The sequence below is a fragment of the Fonsecaea erecta genome (genome assembly GCF_001651985.1).
Source record: "Fonsecaea erecta strain CBS 125763 chromosome Unknown Scaff1, whole genome shotgun sequence".
Classification (NCBI taxonomy): domain Eukaryota; kingdom Fungi; phylum Ascomycota; class Eurotiomycetes; order Chaetothyriales; family Herpotrichiellaceae; genus Fonsecaea; species Fonsecaea erecta.
The window spans coordinates 3670954-3695914 of NW_017387244.1; the positions used below are offsets into that span (position 1 = coordinate 3670954).

At 55.0% G+C, this 24961-nt stretch overlaps 9 protein-coding genes across 9 annotated transcripts; 5 read left to right on the plus strand and 4 right to left on the minus strand.

The window, feature by feature from the left end:
• Window positions 1-113: 113 nt before the first annotated feature.
• Window positions 114-809, plus strand: AYL99_01291 (hypothetical protein; the record flags this gene model as incomplete). The annotated part of the gene is made up of 2 exons (XM_018832807.1): window positions 114-208; window positions 347-809. 2 exons carry the CDS (start codon window positions 114-116, stop codon window positions 807-809), a joined length of 558 nt encoding a protein of 185 aa, XP_018698686.1.
• A 130-nt stretch (window positions 810-939) lies between these two features.
• AYL99_01292 (hypothetical protein) lies at window positions 940-2787 on the minus strand (the record flags this gene model as incomplete). The annotated part of the gene is made up of 4 exons (XM_018832808.1): window positions 940-2169; window positions 2250-2336; window positions 2391-2501; window positions 2590-2787. The coding sequence occupies 4 exons, from the start codon at window positions 2785-2787 to the stop codon at window positions 940-942; spliced, it is 1626 nt and encodes a 541-aa protein (XP_018698687.1).
• Window positions 2788-4664: 1877 nt separating this feature from the next.
• On the plus strand, window positions 4665-6393 carry AYL99_01293 (hypothetical protein; the record flags this gene model as incomplete). Its single annotated transcript, XM_018832809.1, has 3 exons — window positions 4665-4682; window positions 4736-4819; window positions 4876-6393. 3 exons carry the CDS (start codon window positions 4665-4667, stop codon window positions 6391-6393), a joined length of 1620 nt encoding a protein of 539 aa, XP_018698688.1.
• A 1741-nt stretch (window positions 6394-8134) lies between these two features.
• Window positions 8135-9088, plus strand: AYL99_01294 (hypothetical protein; the record flags this gene model as incomplete). Its single annotated transcript, XM_018832810.1, has 1 exon — window positions 8135-9088. One exon carries the CDS (start codon window positions 8135-8137, stop codon window positions 9086-9088), a length of 954 nt encoding a protein of 317 aa, XP_018698689.1.
• Window positions 9089-9610: 522 nt separating this feature from the next.
• AYL99_01295 (hypothetical protein) lies at window positions 9611-12384 on the plus strand (the record flags this gene model as incomplete). Its single annotated transcript, XM_018832811.1, has 4 exons — window positions 9611-9664; window positions 9877-10260; window positions 10311-10824; window positions 10922-12384. The coding sequence occupies 4 exons, from the start codon at window positions 9611-9613 to the stop codon at window positions 12382-12384; spliced, it is 2415 nt and encodes an 804-aa protein (XP_018698690.1).
• A 2069-nt stretch (window positions 12385-14453) lies between these two features.
• AYL99_01296 (hypothetical protein) lies at window positions 14454-15707 on the minus strand (the record flags this gene model as incomplete). The annotated part of the gene is made up of 2 exons (XM_018832812.1): window positions 14454-14863; window positions 14957-15707. The coding sequence occupies 2 exons, from the start codon at window positions 15705-15707 to the stop codon at window positions 14454-14456; spliced, it is 1161 nt and encodes a 386-aa protein (XP_018698691.1).
• Window positions 15708-16329: 622 nt separating this feature from the next.
• AYL99_01297 (hypothetical protein) lies at window positions 16330-17703 on the plus strand (the record flags this gene model as incomplete). Its single annotated transcript, XM_018832813.1, has 1 exon — window positions 16330-17703. One exon carries the CDS (start codon window positions 16330-16332, stop codon window positions 17701-17703), a length of 1374 nt encoding a protein of 457 aa, XP_018698692.1.
• Window positions 17704-19173: 1470 nt separating this feature from the next.
• Window positions 19174-21009, minus strand: AYL99_01298 (hypothetical protein; the record flags this gene model as incomplete). Its single annotated transcript, XM_018832814.1, has 5 exons — window positions 19174-19309; window positions 19362-20151; window positions 20224-20577; window positions 20632-20660; window positions 20717-21009. 5 exons carry the CDS (start codon window positions 21007-21009, stop codon window positions 19174-19176), a joined length of 1602 nt encoding a protein of 533 aa, XP_018698693.1.
• A 1385-nt stretch (window positions 21010-22394) lies between these two features.
• Window positions 22395-23753, minus strand: AYL99_01299 (hypothetical protein; the record flags this gene model as incomplete). Its single annotated transcript, XM_018832815.1, has 1 exon — window positions 22395-23753. One exon carries the CDS (start codon window positions 23751-23753, stop codon window positions 22395-22397), a length of 1359 nt encoding a protein of 452 aa, XP_018698694.1.
• Between the last annotated feature and the right edge of the window lie 1208 nt (window positions 23754-24961).

Consider the following 24961-nt stretch of genomic DNA (forward strand, 5'->3'; position numbering starts at 1 on the left):
CGGGCCAACGAAGAACGAGCTGAAAGGAGAAAGAGAACAGGGGGAATTAGTTTCGTGACGAGCTTGGTCGGGAAAACAGAGTGATTACCTTCCCTTCTTCCAATACCGACACAATGGCAGACGCCCCCCTCCTGGATCTCGAGGTGTATCCTACCGCGAAGGAATTCGTGTCCAAGTGCCACGAGTTCTTCAGGGAAGTCAAGAACTTGTATGCAAACCCTCCTCCTCCTCCCCTTCCACCCTTCATCCCGTGCTTGTCTTGAAGGCTCTGCAAGTTGTCCGATGATTTTCTTCCCTGTGTCAATCGCTGTCACCACTGACATCTCTCTTGCCTGGGCTGTCCCAGAACCCCGGGCAAAGACCTCGAGGCCCGACTCAACAGCGAATACGGCCCAGGCACGCCCTTCTACGAGGCCTTCGCGCAATACATGCGCCGGGGGCTCGAGGAAGGCTGGGTCGCGCGCGACGAACTGGACGGGCCCAAGTACCGGCGCGGCCGCATCGCACCGCCTACGCCGGAGAGCAGCTTCATCTCCATCACCGCGGTGTACATGGACTCGCAGGAGGTGTATCGGGGCCAATACCACCAGCATCCGTACGGGGAGATAAACTGCGTCATTTTGCTGGACGAGACGGCCGAGTTGAGGGGCATGCAGGGCTGGCAGGGCGCCGGATGGACCAGTCCAGGACCGGGGACACACCACTATCCCGAAGTCAGAGGCGGTGCGTTGGTTGCGCTGTTTTTCCTGCCCGCGGGCAGGATCAGTTACGCGGCGACGCCGGATATGCCACAGCCAGCGTCTTTATAGGGGATTCCTTGCATGCGTGGGGATGTGGCACAGTAGTGGATAATCGAGGCATCAATGTCGACGCCGCCACTTGATGGTCGCTGGATGCATGGGACGCGAGAACATGGACTGTCGAAGCGCAACAAGGTAGTTAGTTAGCTGGCACTACCACACTCTCTCGGATCTCTGAAGACTCAGGAGAAAGCTGACCCTGGGCCAGTGCTTTGGAGAAGGCCTCATGCATACAGCATCCATAGATAGCACTTACCGAATAGTCCGTGGCGGGCACCGGCGCCTGGGGGTCGACTTGTTCCCACTGCAGCAGTCTCACCACCGTCGCCAATATGGCTCCCAGCTGCGCGTAGGCAAAAGTCTCCCCAACGCACCGATGTCGACCAGCCCCAAAGGGCAGATACGGGCTGTAGACAGCCTTCGAGGAGACGGCTCCATATCCGTAATCGACCGTGTCGTGATCCTCGACCTTTCCGTCCAACCACTGTTGTTGTTCTTGCTGCTGCTGCTGCTGCTGCTCAGCCTCATCTGGTTTATCCCATCGATGCGGATTCCATGCCAGGGGTTCCGGGAAGAATTCCTCGCATCGCGACGGGACTCCGGGGGCTGCGAGCAGGATGTGGCCTGCGGGGACGACGACGCCCGTCTCGGGAATCGGCATCGGCCGCTTGACCTTGCGCATGATCGAGTGGATGGGGCTGTGCAGGCGCAACGTCTCCTTGATGACATTGTTGTGCAGTGTCAGCTCCTGCAGTGTCTCGTACGTTGGGGCCTGGTCGTCGTCGCCCAGGACGCGGAGCTGCTCTTGGTACAGCTCTTCCACGAGGTGCGGACGGTGGGCGAGGTGCAGCATGATCCAGGTGCCCGAGGCGGCGGTGTTGTGCTGCCCGCCCATGAGCAAGGCGATCATGAGGTTGGCGATCTCCTCGTCGGCGAGAGGCGTGCCGTCCTTGTAGCGCCCGTCCATGAGGGCCCAGAGCATGTCGTGGCTGCCGTCCCCGTTGCCCGATGCCCGTCGCCTCTGGATGATGTCCATGTATAGCTTCGCCATCATCTTTTGGGCGCGATCGCGTCGCCGGTTGACGGGGGTAGGCAGCCACGGGAACATGAAGTTGACGGGTGCGAAGCCGTCGTCGAGATGGCGGTAGTACGTGGCGAACGAGGAGTCGAAGGAATCCCGCACCTCCTTTCCCTGCAGCGAGCCTGCCGCCGCGTACAGGGAGATCTCAGAGAGCACCGTGGATATGTCGCACACCCCACCGTCATTGCCCTGGAAGGTCGCGTTGGTGTTGATGTACTGCTCGGTTTCTTTGATGAACTGGGGAACGTATGCGCGCAGGTTCGTGCTGGTGAAGCCTTCCTTCAGCAACTACAAAAGGATTCAATCGCAGTCAGTTATAGATTCTTGTCATGCCTGGGAAAGAGGGACACCGTTGGTGTCGGTCGTACCCTTTTCTGGTCCATGAACCTGGCATTGTCCACGTCGTACACCACGCCGCGACCGAAGACCGGCACCGTCAGTGGGCCATAGACCTCCTGAACATCCTGTGAGTGCTGTGATCATGGTGACAGGGCGTCCTTTACCCTTACTTCCGCATTGAGATCCTTCAGCTTCCCATTCAAGATGAAATTGTTGCCCTTGGCCCCCAGATATACCGTGACTTTCATCCCGAGCAGCCCAAATGTGAAGAAGTCACCGTACTGGGCAATCGTTTAGCGACAAGTGAGTCATTCAGGGGATCAGGTCCCAACCGGCAGGTGTCTGAGGAAGCATCCCAGGCGAACGCACCTTTTCTCGGCACTTGAAGAAGAACCGGTACGGGTCTTGCCCATAGTCGACGGTGCTACCAATCAAGGGGAACCAGTGCCATACCACTGGTGGCCTGTGAGGATCTCGGAAGAACAGTTGCTTGACAATATTGCTGATGACTGTGATCACTATAAGCCAGAGGAGGGCCGTCAGGGTCCTGGCGATGAGCGACGACATTGTTGGGCTCTGCGACGCCACCTCGAGATGGTCGGTGCTGGGGCTTGTTTAAGGCAGTATCTGGCTATTTGGGGATATCATAAGCTAGAACTGATCGTGGTAATATGATTTGCAACATTTGGATCTGTGGGTTGGTTGATTTATGGTCAGGAAATTAGGAGATTGCAGTTGGCGGTGAACGGGAGAAAGCATTGCCAAAAGCGGCGGCCATGAATACGAGGTATTAATACGATGGGTACCGCCGTCTTCTCCAGCACAACTACGTGTGGCACCAACTCTTGGCCAAGGCCCTTCCTTCTATGACTGTCAGAAGTCGTGGTCCGAGCCCACCTACGCCGCCTTGACCATCATGACCACCAGGCAGGTCGCCAAAAGGCCAGCCAAGTCCTCGCGCTTTGACTTCATGCAGAGCTGCCGCCGGCTCTCCTTGATCGACCCTGAAGTTCGTGTCGGTACTGCAGACGACTCCCAGGCGCGAGTCCTCCTCGAAAAGATTTCCTTTCAAAGGAGGTGACCTGACATATCTGACGGGGCTGGAATCATGACCCCTTTTGCACGCACACACGCAACGCTCAGATCGACCTCTTCGAGCCCACGTCCGAAACTTCTCAGTGCCGCAAGGATTGCGGCAGGATGTGAACTCAAAACACCAAAAGTACCGTCCTCCCTACCTTCTCGGAGCTCGAGCAGAAGCTAGGCAGATTCGGATTCGGATTGTTGTGGTGTAGTTGGGATGGTGTCCTCACCCTTGTAGCCAGCCGACGACGTCTATATTGATGATCCACGCACAACTGGGTGACCTAGCAGACTTGACCGCCTTCGAAGTCCCAGCACGTCGCAGAAACGTGGCCAACGAGGGTATTTCTGGCCGTGGCTCTAACAAAGAAGTTCTCTGCATGATCTGGCAGGCACTCCTGCCGCAGATGGTCGGCGTCATGCGAACACGGCGGCCTGTTGGCACGATTAGTGTTGTGACTTGGCCCAGAAAGACAATCCCCGGATACCATGCTTCGCAAACGGTCCAATCTTTTCCTCTGCATGCGGGCCCCAAATGCCGTATGCACGTGAGAGCCACGCCGCCACCTCTTTAAATCATGTCTTCTGTGATCTCGTTTGTGGCCACGATCTCGAAGGTGGGTAGTAGCTTAGCAGGACGTGCAATTTGTCCGTCCAAGCCCTCGCAAGCCACTGCGAAGCGCGTCCTCCTTGAATCCATTGTCCACAGGCGCGGTAATGTATATCATCTCCTATTAGTCCTACGTCCATCAGGGCTGACATTCTGAGGGTTTCCCTCTCTTGATCAGCCCTTTCGTCGTCTGTACTCAGATCATGCAGTCTGTAAGGGAAAGATGCGTCGGGGATCATTGCGGCGAACAGTGGAAGTAGTAGGCGGCCGCAGACAGACGCGGTAGAAAGGTTGAGGAAGGCGACTTGATGACCTCTCGAGGCTGGCCTCTGGGCACTTGAACGCAGGTAACAATGGCCACCAGCCATGGAGCGCGGCTGCAAGCCTTCGAAAGGCTCATCCATAAAACAATGCGGTCTGGTCATGACTCGACATGACGCTGCTTTCGAGAGACAATAGCAGGCTTGAATCAGATGTGGATGAATGAGTGAATAGCCACGTGATAGCCCAACCAGCCCCCCACCATCTCTTAGTGGCCCGCAGTCAGCTTGGCACAAAAATCTATGCCAAGATTTCACCTGCCTGCGGACCGTTGCTTCTCCACTGCCACCCGCCTGTCGAGTCGCTGGACCATGAGATCTCGCAGAATCTTTGGCCCAGTAGCAGAACAGGCATACAACCCTCAGCGAAGACAAGTGTCGCGAGGAAGTTGTGAAGACGTTTTTGTTTGAGTTGAGGTTTGTCCGTCGACATGGCCGATGACTTGACGGTATGCTTCACCGCCCTCTCCTCCCGAAGGAAATTTGACTGATCTTGTTGTAGGAGCGGCTCAAAAGCCATGCACGGTCATTTGATAGTTTATTGTCCCTGATTCCAGCAAAACTATATTACGGAGAAGATGTTAGCGTACGTACTGCGGAAAATGTCATGTCTCAAACAATACCGACTCATACTTCTTCCAGGATCAATGGAAAAGAAAAAAGCAGACTCCGGAGCAGAAGCGGGCGGCAAAAATGGCCAAACTGGACCCCGACAATTGGAAAAGTGCCAAAGATATCATGGATGAAAGGGAGGCAGCCGCAGCCTTGAAGCGGAAACGAGACACAGAAGAAGAGGAGCCTGATGGGAGCCCAACCCCGGCCGAAGGTAGCGAGATGGAACAACCCAAGGCTATCCAGGATGCACAAGCACAAGCGCCAAAACCGAAAAGACAAAAGACCGAAAAATTAGGTGCAGGTCAAACAACTGATACCCAGGATGTCGACGACTCACCAGAAGACAAACGACGCCGGAAGGCAGAAGAAAGAGCTGCCAAAAGACAACGGAAAAGGGAAAGAAAAGACAAGGCCAAGCAGAAGCTGGAACGACAAAAGGCTAAGAAAAGGGAAGCGGAACAACTGGATGACCCTCACAAGGAAGCCTTGAAGAAGGAAGGGAAGAAGGAACTAAATCTCCAGATTCCGGTTGATCTTGAAGTGCCCACCCAACGAGACAGTCACCCTGGTGCAGCGTCGCCGTCCACCGCGTCTTCCGAGGACGAACCCGAAGAGGTCTTCTCTCCCCAGCACGAGTCCGGCACATCTTCAACATCATCCATTCAACCTACTTCACTCGAGGAACCCGTCAAGATTAAACCTTCTGTTTCGCTCACTCCAACGACCGTGCCGTCAAGCAAAGACGATAGCGACGCAATGACCAAAACGCCCCGGGAACGGCTACAGGAAGCGCTTTCCCAATTCCGCGCAGAGCGCAAGGCGGACGGTGGTGACGGTCGTCCCCCGAAGAACCGACAAGAGCTGTTGGAGCAACGACGTCGGAAGGAGGAGGCGAAGAAGGCCGCCAAGAAGGAACAAAAACGTCGAGAGAAGGAAGAAGAGGCTCGTCGTCAAGATGAGGAGATTGCGAGGCACTTCTCGCCCGGTGGCTCAGGCTCTCTGCTGGCGTCACCCCGGTCTCCCATGCTCGGCGACAATCGCAGCTCTTCTCCAACCTCCAACTCTGCCAATAACTTCACGTTTGGCCGTATCACTTTCGAAGATGGCACACAACTCGAACCTTCGTCAACCTCCGCCGTGGAGGAACACAAAAAGAAAGGCGTCCGTGACACTGCCACAGAGCTCAAACTCGCGGAGGCCAAAAAGGCTCGTATAGCCGGTCTCGACGAGGAGAAACGCCTTGACATTGAACAAAAGGACATGTGGTTGAACGCCAAACGACGCGCCCACGGCGAACACGTCCGGGACAACACTTCGCTGCTCAAGAAGGCACTCAAAAGGCAGCAGGGCCAGAAAAAGAAGAGCGAGCGAGAGTGGAATGAGAGGTTGGAAGGTGTGAAGAAGGCTCAAGACACGAAGCAAAAGAAAAGAGCCGAGAATTTGGCCAAGAGGAAGGAAGAAAAGGGTTCGAAGAAAGGAAAAGTCAAGAGGCCAGGCTTTGAGGGAAGTTTCAAAGGAAGGACAGGCGGGAAAAGGAAACCGTGATCGAGACGTTCGATGATCTAGTGGTGCGTGGCAATGAATACTATGGTTTAATCCAGCTCCATCTTTCCGGGCCCAAATCTCTGTGCCCTTGGGAGGCTGCATGTTCGTCTCAGCAGTAGGAATCTTAGATTTTGGCTATCTCTGTCCGTCGTGATAAATTCGGCGGACGGCGAGGACTTGATGTCCGTATCAGCCTGCTGCGGCCATGATGCCATGTGTGATACCTACCGGCGAAAGAAGTTTCCCATGGAACAGATGCATTGAAATGAAGTCGTGAAATAGATTGAAAGCCGAGCAGCAAGTTCTTACCAGCTGAGCCAATCAATGCCCTCGTCGAATTGATCTTGTGTGTACGGTACTTACCTGGTGCATGGTCCGCGTGCTGAAGCTCGAGTATCTCAACGTATCAGTCAAGCCACCCTCGCCATCACCCCTCGATGTCGTCGTCATTCGTAAGCCAGTAGATTTGTGCACCCAAAGGTTCGCCTTGGGGGCCTCCAAGCCTTATGCTGTGCTAACCGGCGCACTTGGCTGCCATGTTCGGTGGGACGTTCTCGGCCCATGGGGGTCTTCACCGCGATCCTCCACTTTGTGCTCATCCTTCTTGGTTCGGATGCATTTTGTCCGGTCTCGTGCCCGGGACGATGTCAATTGAGATGGGCAGGAGCATGACCGGAGAGCAAAAGTCCCTTAAGGCTGGTGGGACAATGACCGAGATCTGGTTGCACGTTTCACGGGGGTGGTCGTCAGCTTATAATGGGGATGTTGGACGTCAGCAAAGCATTAGAAGGACAGTTTGCCTACCTTGTGGGAGGTAATGACGAAGAAAGATGAAAGAAGCTGAGGTCAATTCGTCGCCATGTAATTGTATCATGGTATCACGAATAGCGAAGGCATCTCTGATTGGTCAGAAGTGGCACGGCTATGCAGAGATGAGGTCCTCTCGCCGACTTTTGGCTTGTCTCCCGGATAAACACATCTATCTATTCTAAGATGCCGAAGCAAATACTTCCTTGGTCTCTCCATTACCGTCGAGCTAGCATGGCTAGTAAACTCGACTTGGTCTTCCCTTTGTTACGAGAGGGAAGGTGGGTTACCGCTTGCTTCGTGCTAGATATACCTGTTTTGCGACTGATGTCCTCTCAAAAAAGATGTCTACGTAGGTAGCCTCAAAAATAACCTTTTGATTGTCAAGAGTGGGCTTTCTTCTCCTGTTGGCCCCAGACCGGGTGGTAAGTCAACGCTTTCAGGAAGGACCCAGCAAAAGCGAATGCTACACTTCGCTCCTGGACATCACACGGAAGCCCTGAAAGATCCACAGTTCTGCTCTTCCTGCACTGAACACAGCATACCACACCATCGAGTGTCATCACATGGTCCGACCTGCAGACAGGCGGTCATTCAGAGTGTGATGGACTTGCATCTCCAGAGCCAAAGCCTCCTCAGTCAGGCGACAGCTCCCTCCTTCATCAGCCACAACCACCGGTAAATCTCGATGACCGGTGAAGCGACTACCCCGAAATTCTAGAATCTTTGGTCGTCATACATTGTCGCTCGATCCCGAGTGCAACTATGGAGGACAACAGGCATCCAAGTGTGAGAGATATCGAAAGCGATCTTAGCACTCCTGACTTATATATATCTGCTCCTTTCCTTGCATTTCCGATCCCTCGTCCATCAGACTTCACCTCAAGACATTTCATCATCATTTACAACAGAATACTCTCGCAGGAACAACAACATGGCTTCCCAAGCACCATTGAGCGATAGCCAAACCTACAAGATAGCTGGCGCCTTGATCGGGTCCTACAAAATTCAAAACGATGACACTTTCAGCACGATCGCCACTCACCATGGGCTAGATGTCAACGCCGTGCTAGCCGCCAACCCAGGTGTCGATGCCGACGGCCTCAAGGCCGGACAAGTCGTTAACTTGCCGATCAAAACACTGGGACTGGTTTACAGCCTTGCCGACGTCGCGCGTATTCTCGGTGTGACTCTCAAAGATCTCCAGTCCGGCAATCCCGGTATCTCCTCCGAGCTGTCCATCAACGAAGTCATCAAAGGTCCCAAGGTCTCTGGAGGTAGGGAACTGATGGTTTCGCAACTCTCTGCAGGACTCCCAGGAGGCAGCGGTGGTGGGAATGGAGGCGGTGGCTACGTCAACTACAGCGGACCGGCCTCCGCATTCCCGCCAACGTCGCAGTGGGCATCGTACGCGGCACTCTGGGCCAACAACTCCAAGTTGATGAAATACAACGACTCCGACGCGGAAATTGCCGACATCAAAACCGCCATCGAAACAGTCGCTCGCGAGTCCCAGGTCGACGTCCGCGTCATTCTGTGCACCATCATGCAGGAATCTGGCGGCAACGTCCGGGTCCACACGACCGTCTCGCCAGATGGTTCTGTTCGAAATCCGGGGATCATGCAGTCTCACAATGGCTCGGAATTCAATCCCCAAAATGCTGCCCAGAGTATCTTGCAGATGGTCAGGGATGGAGTCGAGGGAACCAGGTCCGGAGATGGATTGAAACAGTGTTTCCAACATCAAGGAAACTGGTACGCGGCGCTGAGGCAGTATAATTCCGGGAGTGTGGACGTCAACAACCTCGATGACGGGATGGGGGCCACGGCCAACTATGTCAGGGACGTAGCGAATCGGTTGATGGGGCACGCCTGGGCTGGAATGTAGGTTGGACGAAGAACGAACGAGGCATTGTTTGCAACGGGAGCAAGGAGGAACGGCATGGAGGGAGGATAGACAGGACGGGTGGTGGGATATCACGTGGATCTCCTTTTTTTGCTAGATTTCTGCTTCAGCACTCATTTGATCTTTTGTTCCTTTCACATGGTTGCTCTGCCATCTAGTCCCCAGCTGGTTCTGCTGGAAAGTGTTCAATATTCCAAGCGGATACTTCTTGGAGCAGTCGCTGCCGACTACCGAGTTCTCGATACTCGGTCGACAGAGGAGCAAGATTGTTTTGTGCCAGTGGCCACGACATGGGGATGGCCACTCTCTGTCATTTCAAGACGATGTGACGGAACTCTCATGATACTCCGACAGCCGATCTTGTCCTTCGACGACATCCGACTTCATCCACCCGGACACCTGCTAACTAACCTAAATCTCCCGGAGACCTGAAGTACCGTCTCGGGGAACAGTACCATTCGACACCCAATGTGCTCGAGGTTGTCTTTCCTGGAAAAGGCAAATATGCGCAATGCGATATCGCAGTCCCCGACGGCCAAGACAATGGCATTTCTTGCGGTAAGTCGCAGACATGGGCTCCTCGGTCCACGTGAGGGAAGCTTGTCTGCGATGCCTTCACTCATATATTCATGCCGAACGAACGGAAAGCGAATTTGGCTAAGGCCCTCTGAGGCAAAGAACTTAGAGGTCACACCCCGTCGGATAGATTGGCCTACTCTTCGACAACCGTGGAGATGGAGTTATATCATCACTTGCTCAAGCTTTCGCAGTCATTCCTCGTGGACAAGTCGCAGCAAAGTGCGAGGGACTCAGTGAGAGAATTGACCGAAAAGACGACAAGGGCCATTCCCAACATCTATCTCGAGCATGAACCTTCTGTGTCCGAATGGCTTGCCTCGCTCGTGCCGACAAAAGAGGGCACTTATCAATACCTTCACAGCCTCTTCCCTTCCATCGGCTGGGTCCCTCGCTACAACTGGCGGTGGTTGTTCGCAGACTCCACAGCAGGGCTGACTGTTGGCCTGGTGGTGGTGCCCCAAGCCATGGCATACGCTCTGCTTGCGACTTTAAGCCCAGACTTTGGCCTGTACACGTCGTTCGCTGGGGCAGCAACATATTGGCTGTTTGGCACTTCCAAGGACATCGTCATCGGCGTATGTAACAATCATTTTTGATTCTGTGATCACTCTGACATGCGTCTTAGACGACTGCGGTCGGATCGCTCCTCGTTGGCAACGTGATTACAAACATACAGAATGCGCACCCGGGGCTCTACACCAACGTCGAGATTGCGAAAACGCTGTCTTTCATAACCGGGGCGATGCTCCTGGCAATTGGCCTGCTGCGACTCGGGTGGATCGTCGAAGTCATACCGTACATTCCCATCTCTGCATTCATCACCGCCGCCAGTATCACGATCATGTCGACCCAATTCCCCGTCATGATGGGCATTCCTGGGATCAACACGCGAGAAGAGCCGTACAAGGTTATCATCAACTCACTCCGCAACCTCGGAAATGCCCAGCTGGACGCCGCGATCGGCATCTCCTGTTTGATCCTGTTGGAGCTGATCAAGATAATCTGCGCCAAAATGGAGGTTCGTCAACCGTCCCGGAAACGCCTGTGGGCGACGATTTCATGCCTCCGACTCTCGAGCGCCATGCTGTTCTACACCTTCGTGAGCTGGCTGGTGCATCGCGATCTCCCAAAGGGCGAGAGTAAGTTTCGGGTCGTGGGGGTGATACAGTCAGGTGTGTATATCGTACAAGCGCTACAGACCTCTGCAACATGCATGCTGATCAGATGTATGTACAGGTTTCAAGCACTCAGGAGTTCCTCGGTTCGACGCCGAACTGGTGCGACTCGTCATCCCGCAAACCCCCATCATGATGGTCATCCTGGTGGTCGAGCACATTGCAATCGCAAAGAACTTTGGCAAACAGTTCGGCTACCAGGTGATTCCCTCGCAGGAGATCATGGCCCAGGGCACGGCCAATCTGCTGGGCCCTTTTCTGGGCGGCTATGCCTGCACTGGATCCTTCGGGGCCTCAGCTGTCCTCGCCAAAGCTGGGGTCAAGACTCCGCTGGCGGGTCTCTTCAGTGCCCTTATCCTCCTGCTGGCACTGTATGCTTTGACGGGCGTCTTCTACTACATCCCCAGGGCGGCACTCGCCGGTCTCATCATTCACGCAGTTTTGAACTTGGTGGCGTCTCCGAAGACGTGTTACAGATACTGGCGCATTTCTCCATTTGAATTCCTAATATGGTTTGTCGGGGTGGTCGTTGCCATATTCACCGGACTGGAGACATCCATCTACACTACTATCGCCCTGTCACTATTCCTCCTCCTGGTGCGAATCGCCCGCACAAATGGACAGTTTCTTGGACCGGTACCGATCTGGCAGGTGGCGGTTGATCTCAGCGTGGACGCCGATGGACGGGACGAGATTCCTCGTCAACAACCATCTGGGGAACTAGAGGTTCGAGACGTCTACATCCCCATGGACCGGAAAGACGCCTCCAACCCAGAGGTGATTGTTCAATCGCCATACCCGGGAGTGTTCGTCTATCGTTTCCCCGAGGGCTTCAACTACCTCAACAAAACACTGCAGTTGAACAACCTGACGCACTACATCCTGACCCACACCCGGCGCACGACAAAACAGGACGACTTAGAGTCGCATCGACGGCTGTGGTGCGAATCGGGAGAGTCACAGAGCACAGACGCCAGCCTACCTGTCCTGCGAGCCATTATCTTCGACTGCTCGTCGGTGAACAACATCGACATCACCGCTGTGCAAGGACTGGTCGACGCCCGAAACGCCTTGGACCGACATGCAGCCCCGGCCCTGGTCGATTGGCACTTCGCGGCGCTGTGGAACCGCTGGTCCCGGCGCGCGCTGGCGACAGCGGGGTTCGGATATCCCACCAAACGGAGCCGGTTCGCGCCGGGGAACTGGACGCCCGTCTATTCCCTCACCAGCTCGTTCGCTGGCGCAGGGCCGGAAGACGCCTGTGCCGAGGCGCGGCGCAAGGAGCAGTTGGCGAAGACGGACTGTGAGAGCAACGTGGTAGAAAGAGTGGAGACTGATGGTGACGCTGAGGGGATTAGATCGTGCGTGCGACAGGTCTCGACGCTGGAGAATGGCAGCACGGGCCCCAAGCACGCGGCGACGGCAGCGCTCAGGCCAGTGTTTGGACTTGATCGGCCGTTCTTCCACATCGATCTTGGGCAGGCTGTGGCAGCGGCCGTGCGATGCGCGAAAATGAGTGATTGATGGTGATGGTGATGGTGATGATGATGATGATGATGATACTAGCAACGAAGAAGGCAAAGTTTCCACACACACACACACACACACACACACACACACACATATATTATATATTCATTCCGGTGATTGACAGGCCCATCGGGACATATTCCTCCTCTGGCTTCATTATGGACCTGGGAGCACCACTGCCGCCGGTCCCTGCTTACCCAGACACCTTTCTAGCGACTATATAGCGGATTAACATCTTCGTCCCCTCCCATCCCATGAACACCCAACAACCCACGTACGTACCGGCAACAACAAGGCTCGTCACCGAAAAGGGGAAGGGGAGGTGTGGGATCGACAAGGCTGAAGGGGGGAAGGGGAGGTATGGCGTGATCCGCGCTAACAGGCACTAGCGACTCTCACGACGAAGAACTGACCAACGGAGTCGCTGCATTTGAGCTGGAGCTGGGGTATTCAATGCACGGATAACGGAAAGGGAGGGGGCTTGTATAGACGTCTTTGTCGATTGTTGTATATAGCTTGTTTGAACCTCGTCGTTGTCGTTGTCGTCGTTGTTGTTGTTGTTGTCTGTCCTTTGTTTCCCAGGGAAAAGGTCGAGAAGGTACGGAAATTGGCCGCCGGAAATCTTTCCGCCGCCCACACGCGCACAGTTAGTCACACAGACCTCCGAGAGATTGCCGCCGGGATCTGGGCTCTGGACCCTGGGCTTTGGGCCTCTGAAGAGGGGACGGGGCTGAGGGGTTCGCTTCTGGGCGAGTCCCCGAAGCCCAGAAATTCTCGTTCTCGTTCTCGTTGGGTAAGGTACTGTAAGATAGATGGTGGAACGAAAACCGGAAAACGAAAAAACGCTCCCTGCATTCGACGATAATAATTACAGAGGACACCGTATCGTCGTTCGTTCGTTCGTTCGGGGACCATGATTTCCCTGTGGAGACCTAAATGCACTGGGGGATCCCTTTTTTTTTCTCCCTTTTGTTAGTGTTTTCTCCCATATCCCCCAAGTTCTGAACGATAAGCATAGCCGCCGCTCATTTGTGGTAACACTATGACGCCGCTGCCCCCCCCCTCCCTGACGTTGTCCCGGTTTTGGTTCCTTGAGACCGCGGGTTTGAATACGAGGTACCGAGTAGTGCGTGCCCCCCTTCCGCCCTCCCGTCGTTGCTCGGAGATCACAACCTCGAGCTGAGCAAGTTTGTTTCCCCAATGGGGTGTGTGTGTGAGCGAGGGGCTGCTTGCTTAGTGGACGACTCCACCACAAGACATCGTCACGGATGTCCGGGATCTGTGTACGCGTGAATGGAAGGATGGATGGATGGATGGGTATCAGTTCACCTCAGCTCGGCAGCCTGTGCATACACAGACCTATCCATCCATGCTCACGGGGAAGGGGAAGATCCACCACCGCTTCACGCGTTTCTGACGAGGCCTCTCGTGCCCAGGTCTAGCTAGTGGGGTGTTTGGCCATCAAAACATGCGTGACGAGGTACTGCAGCAGGGGATAGGAATTCAAAAGAATACGAAGCCGCACTCAGAAACATGCACAGTGCGTGCACAGGAACCTATCCAATTCTTCGCCACTAGCTCCCCTAACAAAATCCACACAGTAACGTCACATACTCTTCGTGGTATGTTCCGTAACGATGTATGTAGCCGATGCCGACGAGACCCTCTCGTTTGCATTCGTTGAGCCCGAAGTTAGCTCCTCGCCGCCAGCAGTATCCGTAGCTCCTGCTGGCCATTACGACGAGTACCCAGTGGGAGAAAAAAAAAATGACAGCCCTTGTATCTACTGGAACAGAGAGGGAGGGAGTACCGGAGTATCGATTGGTATTGATGGATGTGTGATCATTTGCACGATTAACGCCTACTCAACTGCTGGCAGTCGTCGTCCGTGATGCCTTCCCTGCCGTTGAGGGGAGGGAAGGTCAGGGAACTAACTCCTCAAAGCCCACGGCCATAACGAGAAGTGGTGGTGATACATACATATAATGCCGTGAACATCAACACTCCAACCGGATATATAAATTGATGTTGAAGTAAATTTCACGCACATCAAGCCACCCGAATCACCACTCCAACGTCTTCGGCTTGAGCGGAAGATGCAGCATTCTCAACCCGGCGTCCGTCGGCTTGGGCAGCCTGCCCGCTCGGATATTCACCTGCAAGGACTGATGGATCAGCCTGGGCGCCGCGAGCCCGGCGTCCCGCTCGTTGCGCATGGCCACAAATTCCTCCTCGGTGGTGCCGTCCTTCAGGTGCTTGTTGCGTTGCCGGTGTTGCGCGACCGTCATCCAGGGCACGGGCGCGTCGCGGCCGGCGGGAGGGTAGTCGTGGCCCGTCCAGATCTTGACGTGGTCGGGCAGAGAAAGCAGCCGGCGTCCGGACTTGAAGAGGTCGCTGGCGCTGCCCCCCGGGAAATCGCAGCGCGCGGTGCCGATGTCGGCGTGGAAAATGGAGTCGCCGCAGAAGACGTTGTCTGGACAAATCACATTAGCCTAGGCATGCATGGCTTGATGGGAGATAGAAAACTCGCCTCCGATCTTGTAGCCCAAGTGGTCTGGGGTATGACCAGGAAGATGCATGGCGGTGGCTTCCAGCTCCCCAATATTAAAAGTCTCGTCGTCTTCAAAGAGCTTGTCGAAGACGCCCTCATATTCATCGGCGGGAACTCCGTATCTGTTGGCAAATAATTGCTGCACCCTGCCGATGCGCTTGCCGATGCCGATAATGGGGATTCGACCTTGCTCTTGGGCGAGGCGATTCTGGAGATACGACGACGCAGTCAGGTGGTCCGCATGCGCGTGTGTCTCGAGAATCAGGTCGACCGTGTAGCCCTTGTCCTTAACTAGGGCAATCAAGGCATCGGCGCTCTTGGTGGTTACGGCCTGGGTCGCCGGATCATAGTCCAGGACCGGGTCAATGATGGCGGCTGTCCTGGTGGCCGGATCGGCAACCACATACTGCCACGTACCTGTCTTGGTCTCAAAGACATCGTGAACCACGGGTTGCTGAGACCCAGCAGCTTCAGTACTGTACGAGGATCGACCTTTAGTTGCCCACGGAAGTGCTCGGGAAGATCGAGGGTTGCACGGTCCACACACTGGCGTTCTTTTGGAGAGAGGTCTACGGGGCGTGGTCTGGACCAGAGAGCCGTTGTCGACGGAGGTTTGGGTACTGTATGCAGCTTTGCGCTCGGAAGAGAGGCAAGATTGTCTGCTGGAGTTGACGACGGTGGAAGCAGGGCTCGCAGTGGTGGGCGTCAACAGCAACCTCCTCGTCGCCTGAGAGCAGCTGCCGATATGAGGGCGAAGGGACTGCATCGCTGTGTCTATGAGAGGGTTGTAGCTGGCTGTCCCGACATTGAAACAGGACGACGTCTTAGTATAGTATTTGAACGCCGGGCGGATAGGCCGATAGTTCCCAAAGAGGCAGAAGATGACGAGATGGACCCACACCCCGATACTAAGCCTTACTAGCGTCTGCTAGCGTCTGATAATCGACACTAACTCTCCATCGTTTGTTACTGTTGGCTGTCATTTCATCGGCTTTGTTCGGGTGCTGGTCATTACACGGCGATCACAACTACATGCTGACGGCTTCGTATTGTTGCACCCCCTTCGCCCCCTGAAGGCTTGGAGCCTCGCATCTCGGTTCCAAAGGGCGTATCTGTGGCAAAACAACGGGTCAAACCACTCGGTGATCAGAATGTGACCTGTTTTCGGCATTCTAGCTGCAGAAAACTTCCGGCCGTTAGGGGGAGTCAGTCTCACTGGAAGATGTAAAGTATTATTAAATACAGACGCTGACCCTGAAAATCCCCGTCACATGATTAGTATTTTCCTGCAAAACTCCTCCCAACGTCTTTTCGCCTTCCATTCTTTTTTCTTCCCTTTTCTCACCACCACAAGCCCGTCAACGGTCCAGCTCCGTCTTTTGTCCGCCATGTTTCGCACCGTCTTGACGTCGTCTAAGGCCTGCGGCAATGGACTTTCGGTTCTCGCCGCGCAGGCTGTCCCGACAAGCACCAGAACGTTCGCGACCGTCTCGCCCGTGAGTCCAGCAGCGCGGAGCCACAAGGTCGTGATCGTCGGTGGAGGGAGTGCCGGCCTCGCAATCAGCCACCAGCTCCTGCGCACGGGCAAGTTTGCCAAGAACGACATCGCCGTCGTCGACCCGGCCAAGTGGCACAACTACCAGCCCGGGTGGACGCTGGTGGGTGGCGGCCTCAAGACCAAGGAGGAGCTGCGCAAGCCGCTAGACACGCTGCTGGACCCTAACCTGCGGTTCTACAACGAGGGCGTCAACACCTTTTCGCCCACGGAGAACCAGCTCACGCTCAGCAACGGCGACACCCTCGGCTACGACCAGCTGGTCGTGGTGCCCGGCATCAGCGTCAACTTCGACTCCATCAAAGGCCTGCCCGAAGCCCTGGCCGACCCCAAATCCCTGGTCTCATCCATCTACAGCTACGACACCTGCGACAAGGTGTACCCTACCATCACGAGTCTGCGCAAAGGCAACGCCATCTTCAGCCAGCCCGCCGGCGTGATCAAGTGCGCCGGCGCCCCGCAGAAGATCATGTGGCTCGCGCTGGACTACTGGAAGCGGGCGGGGCTCTACGACGCCAACAAGGGCGCCGAGTCACCCATCCAGATCAGCTTCGCCACCGCCCTGCCGGGTATGTTCGGCGTACCCAAGTACAGCGCGCGGCTGAACGAGCTGCGGCTCGAACGGGGCGTGGAAGGCTTATTTCAGCACGACCTGGTGGCTGTGGAGGGCAACACGGCGACATTCGCGCGGCTCGACGAGCCCAAGGAGCAAGTCACGCGGCACTTCGACCTGCTGCACGTCGTGCCGAAGATGGGCCCGCACGCATTCGTCCAGAAGAGCGAGCTGGCCAACGCGGCGGGGTTCGTCGAGGTCGACGACGCCACGACGCGGCACACGCGGTTCGCCAACGTGTGGTCGGCCGGCGACGCATCGAGCCTGCCGACGTCCAAGACGGCCGCGGCCATCACGGCGCAGGCGCCCGTGCTGGTGCAGAACCTGCTGCTCGCGCTCGACGGCGGCAGGGCCCCCACGGCCACGTACAACGGCTACACGTCGTGCCCGCTGACCACCGAGTACGGCAAGGTCATGCTGGCCGAGTTCAAGTACGGCGGCGAGCCGCACGAGACCTTTGGCCGGCTGCTGGGCGTCGACCAGGGCACCCCGCGCCGCGCCTTCTACCACCTCAAGAAGGACTTCTTCCCCTGGGTCTACTACAAGTCCATGGTCAAGGGCACCTGGGCGGGACCCAAGGGGTGGCTGAATTAGAGAGGAGGGAGCAGTTGAGCGAGCTCTGCTTATCATTACGATGCCCTTGTTGTTCTGTACTATAGAAACCCAAAAAGGTTCTGGACTGACGAGGGAGGGAGGGGGATTGCATCCCGTCTTGTGTAGCCAGGATCCAGCCAACATAACATATACGGCTGCACTCACGATTTAGATTTTTAGAGTCATGCTTTGTAGACTTGCCAAAAAATACCAATCAATCAGTCAATCAGAGAACAAACGAAGAAGGTTGTCCTCCTCAGATGCCGGTCTAGAATATGAACTCGTCTGGGATTCTCCAGCCCGTATTTGCCCCCAACGCCCTGCTGTTACCGACTGTATTCGCAGCCCTCTGTGTCTCTCTCTCGGTATCCTCGAGGGAATAAAACATATGTCTCAATCTCAATCTCGAGTTCATGCCAAGTGGTTCTGGATCGTGGCTAGTCTGGGTCTACTTTATTAACATTCATCAATCATTTCCTCCGGCCGGCGGGACAGACGCAGGGAGGTATCGAGGTAACATAAAAATACCGCATGTAGTACTGCCCTACTAGGGGCGCTGTCACTAGCCCATCTGGGTTATCCGTCTACATACAGTATGTGTACCTCGTACTTCTATCTACGCGACGTGGTCCAAGGCTACGGTAGCTACATATGTAGCATTCTATCAGTACCTCGCGCGATCACAAGACAACTATTACGAGCTATAGCTACTACTACTACTAGCCAGGCAGCGCCAACGGTCAGGCCGTCATAGTCCTAACATCGGGAAAATCCAGGCACAGCGTACGTCAAAGGAAGTTGTACAGTATATGTGGTGACGGTCAGCCAGCCGGCCAGGGATGGGTTCAAACTACAAATGTCAAACCATGTTAGATAGGTATAGCACACCTGCGTATATCACGGTTATGATTAAGTACACTTCAAATGCGATATGTCTATCGATCTATTCACTTGGCACAATGCAATTCAGAAATTCTGCTTGTGACGCACTTGTTCCTGACCAGAGCCCCAACGACTCAAGTCTTTCTGGCGCCGATCTCGAGTCCGAAGGAGATGTGCAATTTTAGGTTGAAAGTTCCCCTTTTCGCACCCGGGAAAAATTGCAAGAGAATGAATATTGAACGGAGCAGACCAGTCAATACCTTCGCGGGAGCAGATCCACTGAGATTCTTGTTATTAGTTGCCTCCTCTCATGTCTATCCGTGTCTATATTCACACCTACACATACTCCAGTTGAGCCCAGACGATGTCCTCCCACAGATCAGCTCCAATATGATCCCCATGATGAATCTCCAGCGACCCCACGTCGACGTGTAATGGCTCGTTCAGGACCGCCAGGCCACCCTTGCTTGCCACTCATTGCGTATGGCCGACAGTCAAGGGATACCGCTCAAGTAAATCAAGGCAATCCCATGTGGAAAAAAATACATCAAAATGTTCCCTCCAACCTGGTCGGATGGGATGGTCGGTTCACGACACCACCGTGTAGGTGCTTCGCTGTCGGATTCTCGGACCATACTTGTACAGGACCCAAGGGATCGGCAGCAAAGCGACAGTGACGAATCCGAATAGGCTTGTTGCCCAGGCGACGCCCATGCCGCGATACCTTATATGATCAGTAAAGCTGGCTTGAGCAAGATCAAGAACTTTCCACTCACATCTGAACCGTGAATAGCGGAAATACCGCGCCGATCACATATCTCAGAAAACCATTGGCGGCAGCGGCACTCGCACCCGTCAACGGGCCGTACGTGTCAATGAGATACAAGACGCAAGAGCAGAAAACCAGCATATTGCCAATACCAAAGGGAATGGTGGCAATGATCGGCGAGATCCAGTGGATGTCCTTTTTGGCGGTCCAGGCAAACCAGAACAGGCCGATCGGCAACAGAAAGGAGCCAAGCATGGCCGCCCAAAGTCTTTCCTCCGGTGGCAAGGGCGTGAAGTTTCCCTGCAACCTTCGCTTCAGCGTTTTCTTCCGGTAAATCATGCGGTCGATCCAAATGAAAATACAGGTCGCGGACACGACACCCAGTCCGATTCCCAAAAAGACCAGGCCCGATTCACCGGTGTTGAAGTGGTAGATCTGAATCTCAGGGTAGGGCGACTGGAACACGATGGGAAATGCGGCAAAGAAGCCGAACAGGACACTGAAGTTGAAGGCGGTATAGGTACTGAAGAACGCGACGATCGATTCGGTGAACAACATCCTCAGCGGCCTCAGAACGGTGACGACCAGAACAAATCGAAGTTTTGACATGCCCGGGGGCAAGGGGTTCGGAGGAGGCTGGAGACCAAGTTTCTGCGCGCGCTTCTTCAGGATGATTTTCTTATATGTTTCTCTCTGAGGAAGAGAGACGGCGTAGGCGACTGCACCGGCAAAAAGGATGAGCCACTGTGTCCAACGCCAGCCTTTCTTCATCGTAACGTATCCTCCCAAGGCCGGTCCTACGTGCGCCGGCCATGTTAGCCATCGAACCGTGTGACATGCTCAGAGTTCTTTTTCTCGAGGCCACCCACCCAAAGCAGGGCCCAAAAAAGGAGCCAGCAAAAACACCGCACTGGCGACGGCCCGGTGGAGATGGGAAAATAGGTCGGAATTGGTGCCAGCTCCGACGGCCAGACAGCCCGAGCCCAGAATACCTGCGAAAAGGCGACAGATGACGAGGGATGCGTATGATTTGGAGAGTCCCGCTCCCAGAGACAAGAGGAGAGACGGCGGGAAGAAGGTCAGGTACACTGCGCGCCGTCCGTAGGTTTCTGAGAGGGGAGCACTGATGACTGGACCGAATCCCAGACCCATCACATACACAGTCAGGGGGACCAGTGCGGCGGTAGTGCTAACGCCAAAGTGGCGGGCAACCTCTGGAACGCCTATATCAATGTCAATGAGTAAAGGATCCTGGTCCGAACATGGTTCATGCTCACTGGGAGTGTACACCGAGGAGCCAAAAGTACTGTGACACGTTAGCGTCCTCCATGGAGTGTCCTTTGACATCATGATCCGGCGTACATGGTGAAGCACTGCAATGCAGGGACTAATGTATGGTAAATCTTGATAAGCACGGGCCAGTTCAGTGGATTGTCTGGGTCGTCCTCGCCATCCCAGTCCTGCGCGGTGGTAGGGACATGGTTGGAGTGGCCACTTCTTGAGGTTCGCTGCGAGGCCTTGGTCGTCGTCTTCTCGAGATCCGCGTGCGGCGTCACAACTGGAACAGGGAGCGAGTGCACAGAGGAACTGTCCGAGTCAGTTCCGTCCATCTTCTCCGTCTCATCGGTGTGATCGTCCTTGGCTCCGCCGGACATGGGAGGAATATGTGAATTTCGAGCTCAGGAGAGTACAATGAGAGAGCTTCAGCGGTCACTGTAACCTCAATGTGCTTGGGACTGTTGGAGAGGAAGTCAAAAAAGGGTACTTCGAAGTCCGATGGCGGCATGCGACGAAAGATGAACGGCAACTCACGGGTATACCAGGCCGACGCTGGATTTTATATGGATCGCTCGAGGGACCTGCCTCAGTATCACGCCTTCACTTGAGAAATCAGGTTCGATGGCTTTTTTTCCAAAAGGAGCAGAAGCAGGACAATCTTGAATGGACACCTCGGAGGTGGCTTTCTCAAAACGCTTCCCGGTCGACAGGTCAAAGAATGGCAAAATCTGAAGCTCTCCATTTCACAGCAAGCAGTATTATCTGGTTAGTGAACATCGGCTACCTTGGCAAGGCGGTACCTCGGGCAGAGGCTCGTGACGGGAGTTTTCACGTGAAGATAGGGAAGGGCGCAAGTGCTGAATAAAGGAAAGTGAAAACAGCAAGGAAAGGCGACAGCGGACGTCACCACAGCTCCAATATGCTCCAGTCATTGGAGCAGGCCAAGTCGCTGCTTTGAACGACGGCCTGTCGAAGCCAATCAGGCACCGTGAAGTACGATCAGTAATCGACGCAGACTCAGGGGTTTGGCTTGCATCAAAGGCCGGAAATGTTGCCGACGATATGGCCGTAGAGTGTTCGGAGTGCTATCATGCCGAGGTGGATGAATGGAAAGGAGAAAAGAGAACGACAGTGAAATGAGGAGTTGACGGTGCATTTAAAGATTCTCATGGTGCCAGGAGGTGTCAGCCCGATCCAATAATCCTGATATTGCGATCTTACCTGATGAAGTGTCGGGAAGGACAGGGAGGTACGGAGCGGAAAGGCTTGGGGGAAGGGAAAGAGGCAGGTTTGCCGAGGGAAACTCCGCCGTAAGGCTGACGTAATCCTCATTTCCCCTCCCACGTGCCGTCACCCCTCATCGATACTGATCATGCTGATGTCGAGAGAGCTCTCGCAGACGAGGCATGCGAATAACACAGTCAGCAAAATACAGCATAGCACATGAAGGTACAGAGAATGGCGAATATATCTCATTTTCATTAGCTAGTAGCCGCCCCGTGGTATTCCATTGTTTCGTTCAAGCTCACGCTTGCCTTCGAATCCTCACTGCAGCCTCATTTCGTCAACCAACCACGAACAGCAGAGTTCTCCTGGTTACCCAGTTGCCTCTGTTTGATTCCAATCCTGGCTGTGTCGTCCCCTTACGTACCTGATATCTAAATGTGGACACAGCCCAATCATCCGTCTGTGTAAGTCAATATCACGCACACCACTCAGAATCCCCTCGATAAATGCCTTGGCCTCTGCCGATAACCCCCGCCTATGTTACGGTTTTCTGTTGAGTCAGGGGATCCATCTCCTCAGTGTTTTCATATTCCTCACGTCTCATGATGCTCTCGACGGGTCCGAGAAGTCGTTTGAATCCATCTCTTCCAAGTTTGGCCACCGTGACATTGTCCTTGGCCACTACGCTGGCGGCACGAGGCTTGTCATCTAACAAAGCCAGCTCACCAAAGTAACCACCACGGCCGTACTCTCTGACCGGATGATCTACTCCGTGCCTGTAAGCCACAGCATGTCCGGACTCTAGAAGATAGAAGGCGTCGCCCGGCTCTCCTTCGGTGATGATGTTTTGGCCTGGCTCATATTTGACCGTCTCCAGGGCGTCGGCGATTTTGGCTCTTTCGTAGGGTTTGAGAGATGAGAGGAGAGGCACTTCGCCCAGGAACCCTTCGTACATTTCTCGTTTCTGGAATGCATTGTTCATGAGAATCCGCCGGAAGGTGACGCGGTCCAACGCCCAGAGGAGGCCTCCTTTGGACGAGCTCACCACGGTCGCAGCTCGAGGAGCATTGTACATCAACGCCAGTTCACCAAAGCTGCCCCCAGGCCCGATCGTCGCCACCTTGTTCCCCATGCCATCTGGGCCTGCTTCGACCGCTCCGCTGGGGTTGATGTAGATGTCAAAATCTCCCGATTCAATGACGTAGAAGTAGTCACCCTCATCGCCTTGGGTGATAACTTTGATGTTGGGAGCAGGGATCGACTTCTCGACCAACGCGTCCAGGACCAGATTGAAGGATTCTTCGTCGAGGCTGGAGAACAAGAAATTGCCAGCTACCGCATGCCGGAGTCTCTCGTACTGCTCAGGCGTCTTGGGGTGTTTGGGTGGCTTCCAGCTGCCAGAGTCCGAGTCCGGTTGCATGGATTCGGCCGACACCGACGTCCTGCGTCCTGCGGCATAGTTGTTGGGCAACGACTGAGCTTGTGGTTCTGTCTCTTCTGATGCTTGATTGCCTAGCCAGTTGCCAAACAAGCCACCTCCGGCGGCGCCCCCAGCTGCGGCACCAAAGCCCGAGCCGCCAAAGGGCGACCGACCGGAATCACGAGCTTTGAAGGTGGCATCAGTGGGAGAGCCAAAGGTGTCACGTTCTTCATCCTCCTCTTGTATACTGTTCTTGGCGGCGAAAGGGCTGCGGTTGTCGAAAGGGCCAGCGGTGTCTGCCATCTTGCCGTTGGCGGTTGGAGTGGGCTTTCCCGCTCTGAATAAGGACCGCTCGAGTTCGAGCTTGCGACTGAAGTAATTGGCACAGTACTGGAGAGGGTCGTCGGGTTTGGCTTGTGTCAAGTCCTTGATCAGAGCATCAACGATAGCTTGGTGAGGAGCAGGAAGAGACATGGATATGTGCGGCGAGGTTTGAGGATGTGGGGAGGGGGAGGACGTTTGTTTGGGTCCGGGTATTGAGACCCCAGGGACGCCTGCTACTTGTCGTTGGCTTAAGCTTGGGTTAGGATGGGTACCCCTTCTCCTGTGGACTGACTCAACTGGACTTCGTGTGGTGCTTAGAAGGATACTGAACGACCCTCTTTTGGGCAGGGAGGGTGGCCTGTCACCGATGTGGTCCGTGAAACCGTGGGCCACTGACCTGACGGATTGCAGGACCGTTGGGTTTGCGACAAGCAGGGGGAGAAACAGGAGTGAGAATGGGCAAGGGCGTGATGCCTATCTCAGGCAACGAAGCGGGCGTATGATGTCCACTGGCAACAGCGAGTTGCACTGGATTGCTACGGCGGTGGAGCGGACCAGACCACGAGAGGGAGCGGTAGGCTCGTTCGAGATTGTGAGGAAGTGAGAGCAAGTGGGGCAATGAGCAACTCTGAGTCGCAGATGACGCAGTGGAGGGGTAGCCGAGGACCACTTTGGTTCGAAGGGGTCAGAGAGCGGCCAGAGATTGGAGATTGGATAGCACACGATCAAGTGGGCAGGCGAGAAGACGAAAGCCTGGGGGATGGATATAAAAGGAAGAAAGAAGGTCAGCCGGGAAGACAGACGAGATGGGGGGGATGATATGGGTTGGTGAAGTCTATTTCCCAAGCTGTGCACTGCAGTGCAGGCAGTGGCTTTCTCAAACGTCTGCTCGATCGAACAAACAGCTCCTCCAGCACATATGTCATGTAGCTCAATGGAAGAAGAAAAACTGGGCAAGAATAACCCAACCACAAGATCTGGTAGAGCCAGCTGCCAGCAGCCAGCAAGGGGCAGCTCCCTCCTTCTCCTCTCCTTGCCCGTGTGCAGCAATTCTAGTTGCAAACCCCTCTCCTTCATTTGCATTCAAAGCTCCAGCAGCTCCCTCCTCCGACCAGTAGCAATCCCAGGAGCTCGGTAGGCGATGTCATAGCTACAGCTTTTGCATTAACTAGGCGGTCAACGGCGAGCCGAACCAGGCACTGATTGGCCCTCCAGGCTATGTTTCTGCAGCCACCGGATGACCTGGGAGACTGCTTCCTGCCTCGTGCAATGAAGTTCTTCGGGTCCAAGGACGCAGCGTAAGCACACGGCACAGGAGGCACCCAGGAGGTGTAAGAAGGGGAGGGCCCAAAGTGGTT